The 18,483-nt window shown below is 39.4% G+C and overlaps 1 protein-coding gene and 2 long non-coding RNA genes across 8 annotated transcripts in view; 1 reads left to right on the top strand and 2 right to left on the bottom strand.

Annotated features, from left to right (window-relative positions):
* Positions 1-18,483, top strand: part of LOC5516199 (LIM homeobox transcription factor 1-beta) — a 42,216-nt gene that overhangs the window by 14,026 nt on the left and 9,707 nt on the right. For 2 of the 6 annotated variants that reach the window (XM_048731142.1, XM_048731140.1), the window contains exon 2: positions 10,636-10,840. In XM_048731142.1, the coding sequence (XP_048587099.1) occupies positions 10,719-10,840 (122 nt within the window). In that variant the 5' untranslated portion in view covers positions 10,636-10,718. Of the gene's footprint in view, positions 1-3,593; positions 3,980-8,932; positions 10,554-10,635; positions 10,841-18,483 lie in introns of those variants that run through there. The other 4 variants (XM_048731139.1, XM_048731137.1, XM_048731141.1 and 1 more) reach the window with 4 other exon arrangements.
* On the bottom strand, positions 461-2,980 carry LOC116620277. The gene is made up of 2 exons (XR_004297106.2): positions 2,023-2,980; positions 461-1,688 (listed from the first exon to the last, which is right to left on the bottom strand). It is a non-coding gene; the product is annotated as an uncharacterized LOC116620277 (long non-coding RNA).
* Positions 5,338-7,459, bottom strand: LOC125570123. Its single transcript, XR_007312484.1, has 2 exons — positions 6,891-7,459; positions 5,338-5,921 (listed from the first exon to the last, which is right to left on the bottom strand). It is a non-coding gene; the product is annotated as an uncharacterized LOC125570123 (long non-coding RNA).

Here is an 18,483-nt window from a genome sequence, read left to right as displayed (position 1 = left end):
GATATAAAACCCTATAAAATGGTTGTGTTGTCGCTTTCGTTGAACACTAAAAGTTTAGGTATGGTAATGAAGGGAATAATGGCCTAAAAGCAGAGAGGATATAAAACACACACAAATGCTGGCGTTATTTGACTGAACTAAAATAAAAAGAAAGACGAGTTTGTTTCTAAAATAAAATCTTCAACCAGAAAACGTCGAGAAGATAGAAAAGAGCACTTACTCAGGAAATTTAAATATTCTGTTGTTTTTCTGTCTTGTACTGTATACTTTTATGAATTCTGGTTTAACAGCCATGTGAAGTTATAGTGAAGAAATATTCTGGTAGTCTCTTGACTTCTAATGCTATTTGTTTGCTTTGGGGGGAAAATGCATTGGCATTTATTAACCTTATTTTGCCCCAAGAACTGCGGAAGGGCTATTTAAATGACCATTTCTAGCGTTCTACAAAATCACAGCAACGTATTCGTTATGTTTTATTCTATTTAAGTACAAAAGATGCTCTTAATCACCCTCGGAAGCGAACAGTTTTGAATGACTTCCTAAGGGATAGAGATTAGTTTGAGAGTAAACTGAAGAAAAAGAAATATATCATCGGATCATGCCGTTATGGCACGTTTTGTTTGAAGGATTAGCGAATTTTCAGAACAATTTTGCTTATTGACCGTTTCGCCCATTCCTGACCCCGAACATTACCCAACAGAATAGGTTATCACCATGTAAGGCTTAGATACCAGAGGTATTTTAAATGTTTAAAATCTTGTATTTTACAGCAGAAATTGAAATCATACAGATTGTATTATCTTCTTCATATTTTACGCCCGAAGTTCTCTAACTGTGAAAAAAGCATGTCTTCTTGAGTAAAGCTCTTTTTAACCGTTTCACACTCGCTGCCGAGAGCTTGGAATAGCTTTTCATCCTTGGAGACCAGTTTTGTAAAACATGAAAAACATATTAGGTGTGTTTGAAACGAATGTATAGGAACTAAATAATTCCAGTAATGTTTTTAATTAATACGCTTTACCTCTCTACAGGTCGCTCTGTATTTTTCGAAATATACTCTGTCATACAAGTATATGTTTATCAGAGTATAATGTGTATAATAAGCGATGTGTTCTGTAGTTTTACTAGTTTTCCATCCATTTTCTCATACGATGTACTTCATCAATCGGTTAAAACATAAACTCTATCATGGGAAACTAGCTGTGAATCATTTCTGACTCTAACCCATCGTGAATTTCATCCATTCTAAGCGAAGTTTAAATGTTTGTGTTTTTATACTTCAGAGAAATGATAACGAGTTAAAATGTCTTATTACGATTTAAAATAATTTTCCTACACTTACTCAGGTTTTTTAGCGACAAAGTCCACCACAAAGTGCGCTCTTGCCTAGTTCTTCGTTCATGGGGGAATGTTTAAGTCATATAGCTTCTTCACCCGCCCAGATTTCCCGTACGATCTCGTCGATGTCTTTGCGCCTTATCTTTTCCGTTAACCCCGTGGCAAAAGGCTAAATAATTCTGCCTAGCTGCGAAAGAAGTATGTCTTAGCTGCACTAGTTGCCTTTATTGAGAAGTAGTGTCGGTTTGATGACCTGAGCTTCACTCGCCGCCGGTCGACTCATGCTGGGAGCTTCTACAGGAAGAAGAAATGAATTGGTTGCGAGCCCACCGCTCGCCACCGAATTACCCCTGAAACAAGGGAAACAATATGTGGCAGACATACCAAGGAGTTTCTACTAAATACAACGGCGATTAGACAACAAGTTTCCTCCTTGGGCAGAGGAAGCACGTGGCGGCCAGGAGTAAACCAACGCGAAACGATTAGGAAGCAGTTTTGTCTTTGATTCGTCGCTTAAGAATGCTTTTAGCACAGGGAGCTACGAAAAAAGCTCTACGGCACGACTGACATTACACTGCCCGGCTTTTCTCAGCAAACTTAGGATTTTGTTTGCTCGGGTAATTTAAATAAATGTGATGTATATTAGGACCGCATGTCAGAGAGACTTGACAGCGAAAACGATACCTTGTAGAGGAAGAAAACGGATGAAGACGTTGTTTCTGGCTTGGGCTGCAGGAAAACGCGTTTTTAAAGGTTTATGGGTTCTGTTTCAAGTGCGCGCGCTATCAAACAGTTTGAGCCGTGCATGACCACGCTCTGTTACACTTCGGCTCGCTCTGATTCGAGTTTTATTAGTCTTTTCTTCTCGCGGTTTTCGGGTTATTTAATGTGAACTTTTGATTGTAACAGGGAGTCCCTGAGGGAGATTTGAGAACAACGAATGGTTTATTACGTTCGAACTCTGAAACCAGGACAACGTCTGGCTCATAAAATCATTTACTTTAAGTTGGGTATCTCGTTTTCTTCGATGGCGTTCCTGTGTGTACTGAGTAGTCGGTGAATCGATGGTGTATTGACTTTAGAGAGAGAATAGATGACTACATCGATAAAAAGGTGTGTGATCCTTGGGCGTCAATAGAGAAGGTCCCAAACTCAACAAGTTCGAAATTTCTTTCTAATAGGGCAACCCTGTAGTTTCCTGAGACTTCCCTGTAGTGATCGCGATGGTTTTTATTAGTCAGGCGCCATGATTCTTCCAAGGAATCACTTAAAGGCCGCTGCAAACATATTTCCCTCCTGCACAGAGCGAGCGCGCACTTATGCGTTTCTCTCCAAACACTGTTGCTTTACACCCTGAATAATTTAATTCGTATAAACTATCCATGCTCTCAGCAATCCCACAGTGATTACCTTCAAGTCAAACATCCGAGCGAACTTTTCACATACTAGTAAAATTTACATAGGTTGTTTGCTTTTTCGGCTCTCTTTGAGAGGTGACAGGCGTTGACAGCTCGTTCTCATCACTCAGGTCTTGGCGGCTCGAGCTGTCATTTTTTGCCTTGTCTCTGCCGCACTCTGGCGCTTTGACGGGGCAATATTGACAAAGCTGCTTAAGACTCTGTCTACGAAATGCTAATTATCCGGTTGCTAGGGGAGACAGAGTCCAGGGCAAGCAGAATCCCAGGTTATTATGTGACTAAACACTCCGCAAAGTAAAATATTGCTTCGTCCTTTGAGATGAAGGGGGCGATTTTCATACCAGAAAAACTGCCCTTTGTCGTCGGGCCCGCCTCAACGATCTAATCAACTTGATTATGTTTTACAGTCTTTGGCAGCCTATATACCCAGAGGCTGATTCAGTTATTATTTTTTGGGGGGTAGCACAAGAAATTTAGCGTCTTATTATTATTATCAAGTGTGCTCGCATCTTGCCCTACGTGGTTGTAAGGCAGAGTTTATTAATGTTTTAGCGCGTTAATCTGCGCGCTTCTAGAAGCAGGTGAGGCGAGGTCCGATAGACAGATACCACCCTTCACGATAACGCCACGCGCACCGCTACTCATAAACCGAAACTGAGCGACAATAGGTGCCGCTACACCTTTCTGAATCAAATAACATGGATTAAACAATCGGGACAACCGGCAATAGGCCTGTTAAATTAATACCCTAACGCGTTACTAGTATTGTATTTTTATTACTGTTTTAAAGGAAACTAGGTGAACAATTCTCTGGAGGTCACACGACCAGGTTTCGCTCTTGTTTGGCGCGATTCCCTGCTTGCTTGGGTACCTACGTGTAGTCGAAGGGCGTGTGTAACGAGCATGCTCAACATGTATAGAAGGAACTACAATTTTTTGCTAGAACAATCTTGCTTAGTGTGTCGTACGCGCTCTGTCAAATCCCTCAGTGGCCGCGCAAATAACAACAAAACATCCTGTTTTATGAATATTCAACAGGAAAAGTTAATGTCAATTTTGTAATCCCGCCTTTGCTCAGTCGCGAGTGACTTGGGTAGAACACTTGAGCTCGTAGATTTAGCCGGGACTCAAAAGAGGGGTGATAGCAAGTTTGGTGCTCGGATAACTCGTCCTGGCTTCTCCTGGCAAAGAGTGGATCATGGCTTTGAGTGCTACAGATCTAGGTAGGATGCCCTATTGACAGATTTCCTAACGGTATACACATGACTCAACAGCATCAATATAATATACACACTAGCGTACATTCGTACTCGCCAGTCTATACAACCGTTTTAAACTTCTCGAATTTTACTGAGAAAAAACACCCTTGGCATTGACGCAGGATTTGTCTAGCTAGGTAGATTTGATTGGATTTTCTAAACCCATTCGGGATAACAGACTAAAAGAAACTGTTGCAAATAAAAATTCAGGTTGATTCTGTAACGCTCGTGGAAGTGTTTTGGGTTCCATTGAGTTTGACAGAAGTATGCTAGATCGTAGTCCTTAATGTCATAGACCGTTTACTTAGCATCTGTCAGAGGAATACAATCCCTAGTAGCTCTATGGTCCGTACTTTTAAAACTTTAGTAAAGGAACGAGGACTCAACGCTTAACGTGTGTCATGGATTCCCCTCGTAGCATTTACCCGACCAATACCTATTGTGCTTAATTCGCAGATTGTCTTTGCGACACTCATGTGTCAAACTCTGTACATAAGCAATTTTCTGCTTCGGTCACCATTTCCATCTAACAAAATACTCATTAACCTATGGTTTCGGTGTGAGACGATAGGATCTTTCTACGCTAGCGCTGCCTTTGTTGCTGTTGCTTGATCTGGCGGTACAATCCATAGAAATGGAAGCCGTTCACATACCAGTGGTCTCAGCGCCTTTGAAAGTGTATAGTACAAGAAAAAGGCAGCGTTCTTCTAGAATCCAATAACTCTGGTCACATTCTCGTGGTCGCTATACTTAAGGTTATATTGCGACAAATATTTAGATGTTATGAACTAGGATAGAGTTGAATACCTGTCTCACTGCAGGGGCTGTTTGGGGCCTCCCGAAAAAGAAACCGAATTAACTTATATTGCACTTGTCTCGCCAAAGACTCAGTTACATTGAGCGCCATTTCATCTCTCTGAAGTGGGAGGTTGTCTTATGTAAAAGGGGTCAATGATCATTTTATTGGGAGCGAACATTGAGCCCTAATTCATGAAAACTGGAGTTTCCAATTCAGCTGTTCTGAAACTGATTCGCTTATGGCACAACACAAAATAGAACTTAGGCAAGCCGTTCCGGAAAAATCTAACAGTTCGCCGGTTTTCAGTGCCATTAGATAGAGGAAGGAAATTTCTCATGGACAAAGTGACGACGAATGTCGTCAGTTGATCAACGATAGACAGGTTCAATTTTTTTTTCCTTCGAGAGTCGGTCAATGTTTCTGAAAAATCTTCATTTGCATTCCTTACGGACGCCCTCGGCGATGCACTATACTCAACGTAAAAATTACGATTACTTCCTTGTGTTTTATTGCTGTATTTTTAGGTTAATATGTTTTCTTGTGTATGCTTGTTACTCTGTGGGGGAATTATGCCATCTTGTGAATCATTTGACAGTTCACGCAGTGTGAGAAATTTCCCAGATTTGAGTTCATCCGCTTGTGTTGCTAAATCACGTACTTTTGGAGAGCCTTGCAGCTACCACACCATTAGTCTTAACAAGTTTAGCAAAGATAGTGTCCGTAATCCAATTGATTCTAGCTGGGAAACACAGGGAAAGGTCCAATAGGGGAGAAATAGATGAAAACTGTACAAATTTCTCTCAACAAAATGTTCCTGCACTGCCATAATTCTTAGTTACACAGAACCTTTCTATAAATTTAGTAAATATGGTTTCCGTAATCCAAATGAATCTAGCTGGGAACCACAGTAATATCACAGCAAAGCCATCAACCGTAAGAGGAGCTGGTGGGATCTGCTCAAATTTCTCCCAACTAATTCTATCTGTGTTGCAACAATTCTGAGCTATGCGAAACCTTTATTATATAAATGAGCTTTCCCTGCTTTAAGGTCTCTTGTTGTAATCCAAGAACATCTTTTCCTTTCCTAGACTTTCTGAGCCAGTTTGTCTGTGTAAAATGAAAGCATATCTATCATTTATTCTTGACCATTTCCTTGTCTTTTGTGTGTAATAAAATGTGTTTTATTTGGCGGCTGTTCGTCTGAAAAACGCTTGAAAAAGTCTTGACTCAATTTTAAGCTTAGCTTTAGAAAAAAAAGTTTTTAACTCAGTTCTGTTTTTCTTTGCACTAAATTTAATTTATAACTTCTTTTATGTCATAATACCGTCGTGTTTTTTTAATCACCAAGCACAGCAGAGAATTTTCTTTTGTTCCACCAAAAACTATACATGCCTTTTGGCGATTTTTTCTAAAATATTAATAGTCGATTTTAATGTGATTACAATTGAAAATAAAATTTATTTTTTTCTCTTAGTGTTAAGTTTAGAAAGCCATAGAGTATAAATATCAGTAAATCTAGAGCCATTAAACTGGAGATGAAATTTTAACCTCAACGATTAAATAAATCCATAAAATTGAGACAAATTTATTTTAACTACTGTCAAAATGAATTCAAATTTTAAAACTAAAACGGAATGCACAATTTAAACATCAAAAAAGATAGGACAATGTCGAAAATATGAGTTCAAATTTAACCTTTGGTCCACTTTAAAGAACTTAGTTGAAAAAAGCTTAGTCGTAAAACTCAGGAAAAAGCGAAAGGAGTTTGTAAGTCATTTTCATTATAAAATACATTCATTGCCCTTATTTTTAAAATTATTTCAAAATCATTCTTGACTTTTTTCGTTGTTAAACAAGGCTGAGTGTCAACAACTCACTTTTTATTGGATAACCGTCTCCCGCCAAATTATTTGCCGTTGCTTAAACTACGGATCACAAACTTGCATGTTTTTAAGTTAAAACTTTCCTCAAACCCCCGATAACTATTCCCATATTTAAAAAAAATCATGCTGAGTATTTTGAAATTGAGGGGCTCTGGGTGACAGTAATGATTAGAGTCAATACAACTTTGACTACCTGGTGTTGAGGTGTGGAAATATGGTTAGGGAGAGTGTAGTTGATATGATTCTCAAGATTCGCTGTAGTTGTTTGCTGGTTGAAACTGAGGCAGCTGTTTGCAGGCATCGGAACTGTACGGCCTCTTTGAAATATTTTAGCATAAATTTGTCCTTTGTGGATAGAGTACCGCCGGCGGTTGCCAAAAGAACCTTCGGTATAACCTCTTTGCCTGTGAAGTGAAATTATAACTGGGGTTTATATCTTTAGTTTGTTCTAGGGGACAATAAAAGACTCCCCCGTGGCTCCGAGTTACACTATACAGCCTGGCCCAATTCCATCGTGTGTGGGTCCTTATAAACTAGTACCAAAACAGGCGGCGCCTTCGTTTGTGGCTCTGTACACAATAGACTTAACAACTAACTGTTCACTCAATGCTTACCGACTTTTGCGTATTCAAAAGCTCGAGAAAGGGCAAAACAACAGATAAAAACGACGCCGAAGTGACTTAGTCAAGCCTGTTGTGTTGTGTGATGATTATTTCGCTCAGCGCATACTATACGTGCGTGTATGTGTGGTGTCCTCATTATGAGTAGAGAACCGTCCTACTATTGAATGAACAATCCTAACCATCACTTTAACTTCCACTCTACGAATAACTGTTTCATTTATCCTATAACATCGGACGAGGAAAGGGTATTGCATAAAAAACAGTGTCAAGTAGGTTTCTACGAGGTGTGAACAAGAGATGATGTATTTACTTATTTAATTTTCCAAAACGCAAAACTTTCTTACCGCGATTAACATGCACTTATACAAGTTGACTTTTTCCCAAATTCTAGATGTAAGAAAATAGACTCCTTTTTTGGGGGGATACCTTTATTAGTATTTCAAAGGATATTTCATTTATTAAAATACTATATAGTTTTACAAGAATTATGATTTATTTTTATTTTTAACTATTCAGGTGCGAAAACCTTTTCAAGAAAAGATTGATTTAATATGTATTCAAAAATTATGTGTATATTCATCACTTTATTTTTTAAAGTTGCTTAATTTAAGTAGCTCGTTATGGTATTTCACCAAGTTCTGTGTGGCTTGGGCAATTTCAGAAGAGGGTGAAAATGGCGCATCTTAAAATGTATATAGTTATGTCATCAATGTTCCCCACATGTAGAGCCCAAGCGCTAATCCACTTCAAACCTGATGGATCCGCAACAGACAGTTCCAACTGCGCTCACAACGAGAGTTAAGAAAAATGAAATCTCGGTATCTCCGCGAAAAGATACAAATTTGCTATGCGATTTGAGATTCAAGTTGATTAAATCGATAACATTTGATGCGTTGCGATTTAATTTCGTGGAGTTGTTCCTGTCGGAACTCGGTTTTTACAATGCTTTTCAATGCACGTTGGGAATTTGGTCCCTGTATTCATGAAGCCCTTGAAGGATTCCGAACTTTAACCCTTGTGGCTATTGTAAAACAATACCCAGCGCTTTTGTAACGCAATAGTAGGTTTCTAAAGTCTTCACTTGAAGAAGTTACACCACGTATTTTACTATTATAAATTGGAGGGAGCTTAATATAATGGCATAAGCTAAACCATTAAGCACTTTAGATTTGAATAGTATTTAATGGACTCTTGAGTATAACCATCGACCTGTAATTGTAGGATTTAGTGTAAATCTTTCTAAGTCCCCGTCAAAACAAATGTATGGCTCGCACTCTACAATGAAACCTTATAGATTGTGCTACTCAAAATAACACGATTTTAATACCCTCGACTCAGCTTGAGCCAATGGTATCCAGGTATTAAGCACTAATTTCTCAGCTCCCTGCTGAATTAGCCTGCATTTAGGAAGCCTTAAAACGTAAACAACATCTACCTCATGCGATTCAGTCTTTTCTGATACAAATAAACAATCGTTTCACAGCCTATTTAAGGCACCTTTAGGGTACATTAAACGACGGGCTCTCGGTTTCGATTTCCACTTCAAAGTGTTTTATTGCTTGTTATCAGTAAAAATAACACTCGGTTTGTCTGAGTTTGTTTATTATTTGTTAAACAAAGAGTAGCCGAACGGATTACACACTTCAACGCTTCAACACATATACTCAGATATCAGATATATTAGAGATTGTTCCGTTGTTTTCAGAAAGGCGAATGCTCTAGTTCTGAGAGCTTACAACTCTACGAAAGCAAAGCAATAACTCCATGCCTCCTTCTCTCTATAATATACTCGCTAAAATCCTATCACTTAGCAACTAAGAACCCCTCCTGATCAAGTGATTGTGTGGTGCTAGCGCTGATGGCTCGTGCGAGCCTGTTTGTGGGGATTTCGTATATTTTCCCATACAATTGCCCCTCTAATAAACCCAAATTGTGTTCCTCGGTCACCGCTCTTTGTGGTCAGTGAGGCAGCTTTAACAATCCCTTTGTCTTTGGTGTAATTATACGATGTGCAGTGAAACGGATAATAAGAAAATTACCCGTACTTTTTGTGCCCGCGACAAACGATACCGAGTGTCGGTACGCCGTTTTGTGGGCGGTGACTCAGAGGCAATTCTCTTGTGTGGGGGTTTAGAGACTGTCAACCGATCTTCAAATAATCACAAAAAACTGGCGTGTAAACACAAGTGGCTTTGAATAATCGTGGAACGGTTCTATTTGATTACCACGCGCACGAGGGGAGTACTCTTAGAATATCTTGACAGACTTGTCGAATAGAGTTAAGTGTGTAGCTAAAGTTTCTCTTCCCAGTAAAACAATCTAAGCACGGAGCAGGTGCCCGCACTCAATGCACGTGTATATTGCGATCACTTGTTCGATGGAGCTTTTCCGTGCTTGATCACTTGTTCCAAACGGTCTTGTACTCAATTGCTTTCTGATTATACAGCAGTTGGTCCTTCCGGCCTGAACCACTAGATAGAATATCGGCGAGGTAAAGTTGGGTATGGAAATTATAGTCTTTTGTCCAGCAATTATAGCGAGATGTGAAGTAATCAACCGATCTCATAACAATACATCGGCAAGCCCGTCTGTGACCGCTAACGGTGCAACTTGTCCTTGAAACTCTCAGATGAAGAGCTTGAGGTCCATTCGAAAAACTTTTCGGATAGAACAAGTTGTTTATTTCTGCACGTGCGAGAAATAACTCTAGAGCTTGGGATCCAGTCACATGACAATCAATCAAACTGTCATGTGTCATTAGTTGGCGAACAATGGGGTTCTCTGACGGACGCCCCTGTAGTAATAGTTCAGTTGTTGAGGTGACAGCAGCTTAGGCCAGTACCGTCTCGCTGCATATTACGAACCATTTAACGGAATCTTATATTACGGGCGCCACGCACGATTCGTATATAACACAACACACTCGGTTACAGCCGCGCTCATCCTATGCGCACCTCGACGTTTCACCACCACCCCTGCAGGTGCTGTGTTCGGAAATAACAGCGAGCCTCGACTAAGTTAAACCGGCAGAGTGTGCGGCTATTGTATGACCGGTTTATTGCCGCGGAAGGACCTTCAACTCCTTTGGGAATTTTAAGAGGCTTCGTGTTGGTTGCACGCGTCTTCGTGGTGGAAACACCATCAGAGTTGTTATTCCTGTGGAGCTATAAACTAAGGATTATTAACCCTTAATATGACTATGGAGGACATGGAATACCGTGCTATATACGCGAGTAAGAGTTTATTCAATGTACTGACATATAATGTACGATGGTCCAACCTGACGGTGTTACTAATCCCTTATTTTTTTTTTAGGGGGAAAGCCTCAAAATTGCGGCCAAAACGGCCGAGTAAATATCTGCACTGGCTGCAACGAGCCTATCGAAGATCGCTTCCTCATGAAAGTCGTGGACGAAGCGTGGCATGAGAGCTGTCTCCAGTGTTGTATTTGTCGTTCTCAGCTCTCGCGCTCTTGCTTTAGCAAGGACCGCAAACTCTACTGTCGGACAGACTACGAAAAGTAGGTATCCACTCTCATAGCCTTCATACATATAATGCACACACGTCTATCCAACTAACAGTGCCGTTCATACTGACGCGAATGTTCGTTAAAATCCTTATGTTACGCCGTGTTTTTCCTTGTGTCGTTTGATAAATATTATCGTAATTAATAGCCCGGTCCTAAGTACTTTTATTGGGCAGGTATCCTCAAAGCACTTGTCCGTTTCGGGACAGTTTTGAGCGTGGTGAAATCAACAAGCGCCGGCAGGTCGAACGCGCGTAACGGGACAATGTTATTATCCATCGGGTGCTAGCTAGCAATGCGCTTCAGCCGAATGTATTGATAACAGACTTAGATGAGATGTTGAATGAGCTCCGGAACGACTCACACGTTATCGACGTGGAATCAAACAGGAGCTTTTGCTCGCATGCTTTTTAGTTTTACTGCTAAATACGGGACTATCAGAGAGAAATTATATTTACATCACAAAGTTCTACATACACACGTTAACTGCCCGGCGGTTCCTTTGAGGCCGTACGCAAGCCCTACCTCCCATGGCTATTTTCGACTACACGAATTGTTGGTTGAGACTTTACAAGGACGCAAGCTTCAAGTATATAGCAAACCAGGCCTCAAAATAGACCGCGAATTAGCAGAAAGAGCGTTTAAATTGAGCTTTTGGTTATTGTACTCTTAGGGAAATTTCGCGTGAAGTTTAATCGCCATTGCTTCATAGTCTGGAAATAGTCAGTTATCTCTTCCGATTTCTTCCTTATGTTTGGTTGCATATGCGGGCTTTTTGGGATCCGCGTTCGTGTATTTCAGATAAGGGTTTTACTATATGTAGTACCGTTACAATGTTGGTTGGAGCCTTGTATCCAATCTCGTGTAGTATTGAGAGGCAATCGTATTTGTAGAAAGACCGCGAAGATAAGATGGCTTTCGGGTCACCTCACGAACAACCCAATAATGAGCTTACAATCTCACAACTAAACTTAACGATAGAACGCCACAGGAGTAAATTCCTAGCAGGCCAAGTGTACTGTGGTAAATTCTGTACTTCCCTGAAAACACACAGAGATAGATCTGTTACCCCAACTTGGCTCACTCATACGGAAAACCTTATACTGATCAAAGAATGCTCGACTTGACCGCAATAGATGCCGAATTATAGATAGAGGAACCTAAAAGAAAAGAATAATCACTACTCTGAAGTGACCAAGGAACCGAAAAGCCTAGTTTTTGTCTTAGAACACAGGGTAACGTAACAGTTAATTATAATGATAGTAAATTGTTTCGCTGATAAGGCACAATCCCTTCAGAGTTCACCGACAAAAAACGCTTTTCAGTTTTGTTAAGATTTTATCACAGGGATTTTCAAGTCTCTTGTGGTAAGAACTTGGTCTACTTTGTACATACAAGCTAGCCTTGTCACGGTTTTATATTTTCCCGTAATTGAATGTTTGCTTTCAAACGTATCCATTACAGTTGTCAATCAGGGAAACCATTTAAGTGTTCATCTGCAAGTGTTTTGAAAACTTACTTTAGAGTCTAAAAACTCCTTCTAAACTTTTAGGGTTGGTTAGGGAACAGAAGTTACTTGATAGAGTTAGCTTTGATCGATGTTATTTAGGTGATTTCTTGGTGTGAGGGCGCTGTTATTGTATTTTTTCCGATGCTGGATGTTTTCTAGTGACTTGTTTGCACAATGGTTCTCGCCAGGTTATTCACAGCTTTTTCAACTTTCTTATGCATACTTTATACAAAAGGCACACGTAGTAGGTATCTTATAATCCTCTAAGCCACCCTTATAGGTTAGGTTCGGACAATATCTTATTTTGGGCCGGTTTCTAGAACTTATCCCTTGGTCATAAAGGGTAAACTTTTTTGTATAAACTATCCCAAACAAGATTCGGCATTTGATGAATGATTCTTACAAAAGCGTAGAACATTTATTAAGACTTAAGGGCTGGATCATCCTGTCCCCACTTTGTATTACTGAAGTAGGTGATGAATTGTCCCGGAAACGAGAAATCAGGAAAGAAAGCAGGACAATCAAGCTGGCTTAGGCTTCACACTTCCAACCAGTTCTCATTGCTTCTGTAGTCGCACGTGGCTTCTTTGCTTGGAGAAAAGAATGAGTCAAAACGTTAATTTCGCTGCGCTTTGAAGTGTTACACCTCGAGAAATTAAATATCAGTTTGAATAATGGAACGTGGAGTTTCTTCTCACTCAAACACCTTTCGTATTGGACGCCAAATGACAACATTTTCTTCCATCTCCAAAAGTTGTACTGCTCATTTGTTTCTCTCTACAACACATTTCTAATGGTCATTTGGTCTTTTAAAAAAGGCACAACCTCTGCCAAATCGATAGGCAATTGCCTCGGTATATCTTCCTTTCATATAATCTCAGATTTATCTCCAATGTACTATTTGGTTAGGTTATAACGGTATTCTAGCAGTTGAATGTGGCTCTGTCTCAAAAATCATTCCAGATTCAATTCTAGCATTGTTTTTTAGCTTGGGAAATAAGATAGGCCGAAGCTATTCTTGTACTCACATAGAAATTATCGAGAAATAGGAATGGATGAAATACAACAACTTATCTTTAAAGTAAATCATATAAAAGGTATTTCCTATAAAGGCTGCATAGAAATTATCGAGAAATAGGAATGGATGAAATACAACAACTTATCTTTAAAGTAAATCATATAAAAGGTATTTCCTATAAAGGCTGCATCCTACAGACCAGTTTAGTTTAAGGGTGTGTCGTTCGCAACAATAAAAAAATATTATAATTTTACCTATCTAACATTTTTTTTTACTTTATACTGGACTCCAAAACAATGTTGTAAGTCCAATTTTTGTGGGTTTCACTTGGCTTAAAACTATGTGTATACATATGTTTATGCACATCACGAAATTTTCACGATCAATATACCCAATACATATCCGGCCTTCTCATCTCTCTAACTTCCAGGGTTCTTTAACGGATGGTGCCAAGGAGGGATTTTTATGATTATGGTATATTCAAAAGCTTAACAGGATTTTGACATTTCTCAGCGGCTATTTTTCTATGTACTGAGCCTTGTTTGTGTATAAACGGGTGGTCTATTTCCAATGTACTAGCATGTACAAAATTTCCCAGCCTTCCATATAACCTTATTAGACTTTACATACAGTTAAAGTAATCTTCAGAATGAAAGCATGGAAATTATCCCGGCATGGATAATTTATTCTTATAGCATGTTTGTGTCAATGCCAAAAAGACACCGGCAAATAAAACCTCGTCAAACACATCTTTGCAACTAATCTCACCGTAATCATAGTGATGTCCCTGAAAATATTCTTTAAGACACGAAAAAGTGTTTTCTCGTCTTTTTACAATTTTCTACTACTGGTTGTGGTTTCGCGGGCTATACTACTATTTTTATGCCAATGAACTCGAGCGGCCGCCATTTTGTACGGCCAACTATCCACTTCAGGAAACGAGCGACAATTCCTTCAAACCGCAAGATATTTTTAACCATCACGAGAGACAAATCTTTTCTTTACCTATCTTCTGTGTTTTTAGCTAAAGTTTTATTGTACACACAATTTTCATGGATTTTTTTAAGGTAGTTGCTGCCGCCATTCTGTAGTCTATCCTTCTTTTGCAAAACATCTTTAAGAGCACTAAGATAGTCGAAATTATATTTTTACTTTTTGAATGGGATTTTAATTCGTATTTTACAAAGGGAGCATTGTCTTCACCACCACACAATGTGTAGTGCACTATATCTCCCGTGAACTTGTCGGTTTGCGACGGCTGTTGAGAAGACCTTTCAAACAGTGGTTTCGAGCCCAACAAGCACCCGACTTTACGTTTTACGTTTCGCTGTGCCTGTGTTTTGACCTCATACTAAACGTAGCTAATCAAAGGGTTATCTAGAACACTTGAAACGGTTTCTCGGTGCTTTACAAAAAGCGCCAAAATATCCTTTTGCTAGGGTTATCTGTAATAAGCCAGAACAGACGAGTGAAGGAAGATAGTTAGGACACCTTCGCGCTATTTCCACCCATCGCGTCAATACTCGAGTCTCCACGTCACCTGTGCGCAATAACTCAGCCACATTGCCACTAAAACCCACTTTATTAAACTCTCAACTCAAAAAACTGTATTTCTAGTATTTAATACCGGCAGTCTCGTCTAGCAGGCTCTTAAAATGGCGCCATTTGTAAATGTTCCCTTATGATTTGTACCGACTCGGCCTCGAGCCTACTGAAGCACAAACAATGCGTGTCACCTGTGCGAGACTTTATCGTGTGCTGCAGTCCCTTGCTTGGCGTAACACTGCACCTTCTCATAGATAAAGACCTAAAAATACCATAGGGAAACGGCTAGGGAAATTGTTTGGATACTTGATTTGACAGCTAGGGTCGAGCGTTGGTCGTTTTCGCTACAAGTGACCGCCAAGATGATAATCTTGGATATTCTAGCGCCAGACTTCGTCCCTGTCGTTTCCGCTGTACGCTCCTTATCTCATACTTTTGTCCTTAAGTTTATCAAGGGAAGAAAGCTAGACAAGCGAAATAGAGTAGAAATAGACAGCAAATGGTTAAGGGTATTCGCCCTGGTCTACAGAACTAGATGAACAAGAAGTTGGAGAAACTCTGCATTTCGATATGCAAACACAATTTATTTTCATTGCGTGGACCTGTAGTCCACGAGACTATTTGCTTTTCTGTTAAGAGTAAAAGGGTTTATCGGGGTGACAGGATTGCGAATACCGCGGTATAATACCGATTGTGAAATTGCATAGAGTGCCAACTACATCAGGTCAGCCGCCTTTTGTTGGTGAACCATCAATCGTTGAATACACTTCAAAAGCTATGCAAGGAATTAAGGCAGAGTTTTACCCCTGAAAGTAACGAACTCCTGGCTCCGTGTGACACGAGGGGCCCAGCGAAAGTCATTTAGCGAAATGCCAGGGTAATTCAGCTGCGCTGTATTTCTAGATTTCGGAGTCTAGACTTTACCCACATAGGGCGCGCGCAAGGGAGGGGGTTCATGTAGCATCCAATCATCTCGTTGTGAAAACATCGCATACACAGGGAGGTCTGGACAAGGGGGACACAACCAGCCTCGAACGCGCTTGTACTTTTAGCGGTTTGTGGTGGCGTTTAGGGGATAATTAGCCTAATGCGTGTAATCTCAAAGCAGGCACTCTGCGCTTATCTCAATCAAAAGATTGATCAAGACTGGTGATAACTGAAGTCGCCACTGTTTCTGCTGTTACTGATACCCTCTTGTAACACACAGCAGTTTAGATAATTTAGACACGTATCACGGATAGCTCTGTCGTTGCCTAATTTACTAGGAGCCCTGGTTGAGAGATATAATGGTGTAATTCCAGGCCACCCTTGTGGAAGGAGCGGTAATTTGAAGATAAATGCAGCCTTATCAGTCGCTCGCGCGCCGTGATTTCGCGCCACTGGCGAAAGTCTTAAAACTTTCCACATTTTTCTCATACTTTATCCCAAGCCCATTAACTCCGTTTTATAGCTTGAATGTTGTTTAGCCATGAAGCATTTAAGTTTTTTTTTTCATTATTTGTTTCCAGATCTCCATTATGACAACTAGGGAGATGTTTAATGAATAATCCTATGAAATTGTCTGTTTTTCTTGACTCTAAACAATTGATTGATTCGCTCCTAATTCTTCCCAAAACAATTAAAATTTAAAGCCAAAAAAATATGGCTTAACGATGTTCACATATAAAGGACTTGCCCCAAAGCAGTTTGGAAGTTTATTAAATCCGCAAATAATGAGAAAAAGATAGAAGTTTACTGTTGGCGTGACGTCCTCGTTGAGCCACTGGAACACAAGGCCTGTCAAAATATTCCAAGTGTTCAACCATCACATAAATCCAATATCAAACCCTTGTTTATTGTAAACTCCCAAGATTAATAAGTTCTTTTGTCACTTTGGTGCTCGTTTTGGGCACCTTAATTTAATACAAGTCAGTTAGAGCAGCGTGTATTTTGGCTTTTGTATAAATATTTTAGAAGTGCTTTGTGTTTGGGGCTTTTCTGAAAATGGACTGAGCAACACGCTACAGCTATTCCCTTTGTAATCCGAAAGAAATTATATTAGATCGGACTTACTGTTTTGAATAAACTCTTTGGATGTTTTTTTTTGTTCGCATGTTCCTAGGCCCCGAACTTTTGGGTAATATCTTCTCATTTCGATATTTTTTTTATTTATAGTTGCCGCTCTGAACTAAGCAAAACAAATTCGATGAATTAATAATTTTCTTTCATATACGATTCGGGTATTTAAAAAAATGTTTTTCAACTTATCTCGGTAAAAAGCCAGGTTTTATTTCTTTAGACAAATTCGCCCATTTGCTTTCACATGGTACATATAGCAAATCAGCACTTTTTGCATTAAAGTATTTGTTTGTTGACCTTAGCAGCCCACCACTTTTATAAACTCTTTCCCAATATTATTATTACTGTATTTTCTAAACATTATCACACCCACCCTAAGTAGCTACCCAAATACCTGGTTTATTTGTTGAAGAAACAAAGAATGACATAAGAACATCTATTGATCTTATGATACCGCAAAATGCTCTCTCTAGAAAGGTTTGAGTAATTTGTAAAGTGATCTGGTTTGCTTTGTAGATAACGATGAATTGTTATTTTTTGCGATAAGTCACATTCGTATGTCAGACGCTTTAGAGTTGTGGCTGCAATGATCTAAGATTTCTGTCTTTTCAACTCTGATATCAGAGAGCATTATCTTACATAAAACATGAACCTTCTAGTGGAAAAACAAACTCTTCCAGTTCCATTGCTGTTTTAATTCAAAATAATAAAACAACATCATTGGGATGGTAAGTCTCCAACAAGGGTTTTGGTGTATTTTTGGAATTTATTCGAAACAATTAGAAGAAAATAAACACGTGAAAACAGTGAGTCTGTGTTTTTAAACGATATTAAAAGCAGAACACAAAATAAAGGCGTCTTTGCATTTTATCAAAAGCAAAAACAGTTTCTTGACTCCTGCCCGGAAATTGGTAAGAAAAGTTTGGACTGTATTATAGTCAGGGGGTCGTAGACGCAGAGAAAGTGTACACGAAAACTGAATAGCAAATTTTGTTATTGTCGATTCAACTGACACAAAGACATACACAATTTATGCCAATTTCTCCCTTAAGAGTAAAAGTGAATTAAATTCTCCAATAAAAATGAAATATGGACTATAATTTCTTGAGCACAAAAGGGCGAGTTTTAGGCAAATATACGGTGGCTAAACGTTTTCTTTTTTCCACGTATATTTTTATAGAGAGAAATTTCACAGCTTGAATGTTTTTTTTTTGTGAGAAGGCGCGCGGGTTTTACTTTATTTTCCGATTCACCAAGAAAGCCCAAAGCGCCACCGCATTTAACAAAGAAGTTGTCAGCCTTCTGCAAACACAGGACCGTTAGGGAAAGGAGAATTATCAATTGTGTGATCAGCTGACTTGTCTTAACCCACGATTTTCTTTACTCAGCTGAGTGCGACTGGGCAGATTCGCGACACTACGGTTAAAGATGACATAGTTCCTTTTGCTTGAATAGAAAAATCCTGTCAAATCTCGCAGGATAACTTTCCGTGGTCTCCTCTCCTTA

The sequence above is a fragment of the Nematostella vectensis genome, chromosome 8 (assembly GCF_932526225.1).
Source record: "Nematostella vectensis chromosome 8, jaNemVect1.1, whole genome shotgun sequence".
Lineage (NCBI taxonomy): Eukaryota > Metazoa > Cnidaria > Anthozoa > Actiniaria > Edwardsiidae > Nematostella > Nematostella vectensis.
The sequence above is the reverse complement of the archived record's forward strand: the minus strand, read 5'-3'. Positions and strand labels throughout refer to the sequence as shown.